The sequence below is a fragment of the Nelumbo lutea genome, chromosome 5 (genome assembly GCF_056320005.1).
Source record: "Nelumbo lutea isolate HS-2025 chromosome 5, American lotus-T2T, whole genome shotgun sequence".
Taxonomy (NCBI): domain Eukaryota; kingdom Viridiplantae; phylum Streptophyta; class Magnoliopsida; order Proteales; family Nelumbonaceae; genus Nelumbo; species Nelumbo lutea.
This window is the reverse complement of record NC_142688.1, coordinates 34,415,925-34,422,267: the sequence shown is the minus strand read 5'-3', so window position 1 is coordinate 34,422,267 and position 6,343 is coordinate 34,415,925. Positions and strand designations below refer to the sequence as shown.

Sequence of the window (6,343 nt, the reverse complement as noted above, 5' to 3'; positions counted from 1 at the left end):
AGTTTATAACCATGAATGCCATTTGCTGAAACCACGGGGAATTTCGTTAGATTATTGAATCCACTACCACATTGACTTAGGCATGGCAATGAGGCACTGTCTGACTCGTGAGATCAGAAAGACGGGTGGCGGTGCGGGCGGCAGCGGAAATGGAAACCGGGCAATTTGAGTCTTGTTTGGCAATATTTTCATAAATTTCTGCCTTGCAACAACAATTTATTTCTTATTCTTGGACGGCAAACTATTTTTTAATATCAGTTTTGTAAATCCATCCACATTAAGCATAAAATTAATCATACAAAACGCGTGTCATGCCATATAGGGGGGCTGGAGGCCTAAAGATCTAAATCAACACTCTATTCACTTCCTAAGACAAGATCTATGCAGTAATAGGAGAGATTTCACCCAATTGGCATATAGTAACTTGAATTCATGAAGATAACAACAAAGGAGAATATGCTTTTAAGAAGAAATAACAAAGCATGAAAAAGTTTTAGGACAAAAAAATAGAGCATACAAAGTTAGAAACACCAACAACAAAGAAAACCTTACCTGTGTATGAGATTATGACTAGAAAATGGTTGTTAGAAATAGGGGTGGATTTGAGCCGAGCCGAATAGAACTAGGCTCGAGCTCAAGTTTAGCTCAAGTAAAAAATTCATAAGCTCGAGCTCAATTTTGAGAAAATTTAAGAATTATAATAATTAATAATAATAATAATATTTTTATTATATGTATATTATTTTCTATCATTATATATATAGTCGAGCTCTTGTAGGCTCGAGCTTGGCTCGTTTAATAATCGAGCCAGTGAATTGGGCTCGAGCTCGAGCAACTCGTGAAAAACTCGGCTCGTTGCCACCCCTGGTTGGAGATGATAAATTGGTTGTTCGCTGTTGGTCCTTAACACAATGTGGGTTTATAATAGGAGCACTGGGAAACCAATGAAGAAGATTGCTTGAGGACTAAGGCTTGGAGGGGTGGGGAGTTTATGTCGTTAATGAAAAATGACAATGTTGTCCATTCTCTCACGTGGGAAGGGCAAATATGTGTTCGTAAATAAACTGGAACAATGTGGGAACCGCACATTCGTTGAGAATGTGTTATCCAAGAGTGTTGATTTGTCACTCCCAAGGCTGCATTTGGAAACGATGCAAATAAGTGTGAATGCAAATTGTAGAGTGTAAGACGGTCCATATAAATTGCAAAGTTGGGTTAGTTTTGCATTGACAAATTTACCTTTTTACCAAAAAAAACTTTAGCCATAACGGATGCAAATACGAATTCCAATAAAACATATGCCTTTTTTTTATCAAAAACCCACTTGAATGCAAATTTATTTATTTTTTATTGATGTACTTTTACATCTTATTATCAATGCACATATGCATTAAAAAATGTATTTTCTGTCATTTATCAATATATAAATGTAATGTTGCCAAACATGGTAAAAGTAAATTAGAGTGCAAATTTACCCTGAACTAAGATTTATAATCCATTTGCATCGTTTCCAAACACATCCCAAAAAACACAATTTTTAGGCATTTTTCTCACTCAAGAATGACTTGTTTTTCGCGTTTTTTTTTTTTTTTTTTGTCAAATATATTTCTATTCGAAGGAAGCACTGAGAACAAGAGAAACACTCCCTCACAGCTTTACCAGACAAGCCCCAAATCAAATCATCCCTTCTTCCTTTACGAGTAGGACTGTATGCGAGTCGAGATCTACTGAGACCCATCATCGATGGTACCATAACGACAATCATGTCTGCCACGCATACCACGTATAAAGGAAGTACGGCTACATGCCTTCATCCACCAACATGCAATTTAGAATTTACTTGCAAAAAATAAATAAATAAACAAAAATTATTTATAGAATTCAAGCGAAGCCAAGCCGAGCCGATTTGAGACCAGAGCCTAGACTCGAGAGGATGGAGAATTTTCTGTAACCGGCTGGGCCGGCGATTAGTGGTTGTCAAGGGAAAGCACACTGACTGGACGCACGCCAACCCGGACGTCCCGTTCTGGCCGCCCAATTACGTGGCAAAGGTCAGTCGAGACCGAAAGCTAGAACGGTCGGTGGGGATCCAATATGACCAGGCAATCGGACGGTCGTGGGATCGAAAAGGCTGTCAGCCAGGTCATCCCATCTTTTCTCCTGGTCGAAATGATTCTTCCACTTTTTTTTAATAAATTTGGTTTCATTTCATTTGCATTTAAATTCACACCCCCGATTTGGCCTTCGCCTGCCCACTATATAAATATATATTGTCCATTTAGCCTTTTACTCCACCGTTTTCGGAGTTTATTCCGAGAAGAAGAGGCAATACAGAGACGGAGACAAAGCTCATCGTCCTTCGGGATTCTTCCGTCTTGATAGCGGAAGACGAAGCCGTGGTTGCGCTTGGATCCTAAGGTTCTTTTATTAGGTGAGTTATTTCCTTTGTTTTGATGTAATTCCTTATTCTTTTTGAGAAATGTGTGGGGATTGGAAAGATTCAATTTTTTCAGAGGTATTTTTTGTGAATCATGCAGTTTCATTAGGAAAAGAATCAATCTTTTGTCACCCATCTTTTACTCACTGTTTTTTTTGGGAAGATTTTGATCTTCAGGATCTTTGTGCATGTTAATCTGATCATCTTGTAGTGTTAGCAATTCTGGGTTTCTTCATATATGCTCAACTTGTGAATCCTTCTCCTTTCTGATTTGTTGATCTATTGCTTTCATGCTATCGGATTTTGATCTTTGGGAATTCTCTGTTTGAGGTGATTATTTGTTTTTTATTTTGATACAATATGTTTAGCCATTGGAAAAAGTTATATGATTTTGCAAAACTAATCATATTTTTTTTTCGTTTTCAATTTGAACTTCGAAACCTTTTGGGTTTGCTAATCGAGAATGCTGAGAATTGATAAAATATAAAATATAATATATATAAAAAATAATTAGTTGATCTTGCGACACTGATCATAGTGGACTGGATCATTTATTATTGTTCTTTCTCTCTCTCTCTCTCTCTCTCTCTCTCTCTCTCTCTCTCTCTCTCTCTCTCTCTCTCAGCACTCAACACCCTCCTTTCACATACAGGTCTATAAAAGATGGCCGATTCTGAGGATATTCAACCCCTCGTCTGTGACAATGGCACTGGGATGGTCAAGGTTAGTGAGTCATATTTTGATAAGTTGTATTCCTGTATCCTTTTGTGGGATTTAAATGGGCTAGTTAGATTCATAAACCTTAACCATATTTTGTAATTTGTATCCATCCACAGGCTGGATTTGCCGGTGATGATGCTCCCAGGGCAGTATTTCCCAGTATTGTTGGAAGACCTCGACACACAGGTGTCATGGTTGGGATGGGGCAGAAGGATGCTTATGTAGGAGATGAAGCCCAATCCAAGAGAGGTATCCTCACCTTGAAGTATCCCATTGAGCATGGCATCGTCAGCAACTGGGATGACATGGAGAAGATTTGGCATCATACCTTCTACAATGAGCTCCGTGTTGCCCCTGAAGAGCACCCAGTTCTTCTTACAGAAGCACCCCTTAACCCCAAGGCCAACAGGGAGAAGATGACCCAAATCATGTTTGAAACCTTCAATGTGCCTGCTATGTATGTTTCCATCCAGGCCGTCCTCTCTCTATATGCCAGTGGTCGTACAACAGGTTAATTTGCAATTCATACCACCCTGTATATATATTGAAATCTTCATTAATTTGAGTTGGGGTTGGTGTTTCTTCATGTACTAAAATTGGGTATTTGTTTTCAAATTTCAATAGGTATTGTGCTGGACTCTGGTGATGGTGTCAGCCACACTGTCCCGATTTATGAAGGGTATGCCCTCCCTCATGCAATCCTCCGGCTGGACCTTGCTGGTCGTGATCTTACTGATGCCCTCATGAAGATCCTCACTGAGAGAGGATACTCCTTCACCACCACTGCTGAACGGGAAATTGTCCGTGACATGAAGGAGAAGCTTGCCTATGTGGCTCTTGACTACGAGCAGGAGTTGGAGACGGCCAAGAGCAGCTCAACAGTGGAGAAGAGCTATGAATTGCCTGATGGGCAGGTGATCACCATTGGAGCTGAGAGGTTCCGATGCCCAGAGGTGCTATTCCAGCCATCTCTGATTGGAATGGAAGCTGCAGGCATCCACGAGACTACCTACAACTCCATCATGAAGTGTGATGTTGATATCAGGAAGGACCTCTACGGCAACATTGTGCTCAGTGGAGGTTCAACCATGTTCCCGGGTATTGCAGACCGTATGAGCAAGGAGATTACAGCTCTTGCTCCGAGCAGCATGAAGATCAAGGTGGTGGCACCACCTGAAAGAAAATACAGTGTCTGGATTGGAGGGTCAATCCTTGCTTCTCTCAGCACCTTCCAACAGGTAAGCTTATGCTAGCTATTTTTGTTTTTGTTTTTGGGTGTAAGTCTATAATCAATGTATTGACTCTTGTATTTTTATGTGTCAAATGGGTACAACAGATGTGGATCTCCAAGGGTGAGTATGATGAATCTGGTCCCTCGATTGTTCACCGGAAGTGCTTCTGAGTTCAATCAGAGTGTTGGTGGTGAGTCGGTTTCTTTCATGCAGTTGGCTTTCCGTGTCATGTGTCATGTGAACTTGAACGAGTTCTGGGGAGTTTATGGGGTTAATTGGGGAGTGAGTAAAGAGGGGTATAGCAATATCATAATTTGCTGCTTCATAGTTTTTTCATAGAACAACACGCCACATTCTTAGTAGAGAGGACTGAGAAGCCAAAGTCTATTTGCGATGGTTGGCTGGAAATGGAGCGCAGATGATAGATACTCTTCTTCATTCGCTATGTCCTCTCCTTGTAGTAGAAGGATCTGTAGTAGGCAAGAGAATTGATGCTTTTTTTTTTTAATTTCTTTCTCTTATTTACTGGGGAGGAGAGTTTTGGGACAGCTATGTTAATATTTATTGTATGAGAAATTTGATTGTAGCTTCAGTTTGCGGTTATGAACTATTATTAAAAAAAATGGAGATATAATACAATATATATATATATAGAATATATATATATTATGGTTTAAGTTTTCATACCTGTTGATATACGTTTTCTTATTTCCACTTCATTTCACAAGCATTCTGGGAAAATAGTGCAAACACACTACTCTGTTCCAACGTTTGCTTCCTGTTGTGAATGGTGTGGGCTGGTTGTTTTGAATCCAGGTCCAGCTTCTAAATGATAACAAATAAAAGGAAATACAGAATCTGAAGTGAGCATTCGTTTTGTTCGGTTAAAAATCGAACTTTGCGAAAAACTGAACAAACCGAATCTAATTTTTTTTTTCGGTTATTTGGGTTGATTTGGTTAAAGCATAATCTGCTTGTTACTCTCCATCTTTCCTATGCATTTGTGCAAGTGCATCTAAAATTTACGATACAAAGTTTAAGCAAAACATTTAAAAACTAAAGAATCCGGTGGGCGGTGGCTAATACTTGTACTCAGAGATTCAAATGGTTAAGAAGAAAACAAGGACTGTAGATTGAAAGGAAAAAAAAAATATTTGTGTTCAGAGATTCAGATGGTTAAAAAGAAAACAGGGAGTGAACTAAAATGAACTGAAAAACTAAAGATTAAAGAAGACCTCGTCGGACTAATGGGTTTTGGCCTATGGTTAATAATCTTTGACCTTTTCATTATATTTGTATATTTACCAAATTATTCCTAAAAGTTCGGTTTTTTGGGTTTTGACCAAAGGCTAATGACCTTTAAACTTTTCATTATATTTGCATGTTTATCAATTTATCCCCTAAAAATTTGGTTTTTTCGGTTAACTGAACTATTAAATCTCACCAACTGAAACCGAAAACCGAAGTTTGGTAAACCAATTTTTAAAATCGAAACCAAACCAATTTTCAAAATAACCAAACTGAAAACACCAAAACCAAATTTTCAGTTCGGCTATTCGGTTTCAACCGAATTATGCTCACCCTTAATCTGAATCGATAAGATTAGGAGAGTAATCACAACAAATATATGTGTCTACATATTCCTTAGTCATAGCCCTCTTTGACAAGATGATTCAAGTCTAACGTGGCCATAACTTTTCCCAAGGTTGTGTGGTGTATTCTTTTCCACCACGGATTTTGGACAGAAATGGCTTTAGTGAACCCAGATTTCCTGCTAATTTTTCCTACCCACTCTCCATCTGTTGTGAATTGCAGCACACATAGGAAATCCTGTTAGTCTAGGCTCCGTGAATTGCAGCTATACATCGAAAATCCTGTTAGTCAACTGATGCGCTACTATGGTATTAAAATCCAAAGACCAGGCACAGGGCAACGAGTCTTTGCTGATTAGAAC

General features: G+C 38.9%; 1 protein-coding gene across 1 annotated transcript; it reads left to right on the top strand.

The window, feature by feature from the left end:
* Positions 1 to 2,096: 2,096 nt before the first annotated feature.
* LOC148851616 (actin-101-like) lies at positions 2,097 to 5,200 on the top strand. The gene is made up of 5 exons (XM_088945545.1): positions 2,097 to 2,431; positions 3,090 to 3,160; positions 3,274 to 3,667; positions 3,782 to 4,395; positions 4,494 to 5,200. The coding sequence occupies exons 2-5, from the start codon at positions 3,101 to 3,103 to the stop codon at positions 4,557 to 4,559; spliced, it is 1,134 nt and encodes a 377-aa protein (XP_088801671.1). The 5' UTR covers positions 2,097 to 2,431; positions 3,090 to 3,100; the 3' UTR covers positions 4,560 to 5,200.
* Positions 5,201 to 6,343: the final 1,143 nt, after the last annotated feature.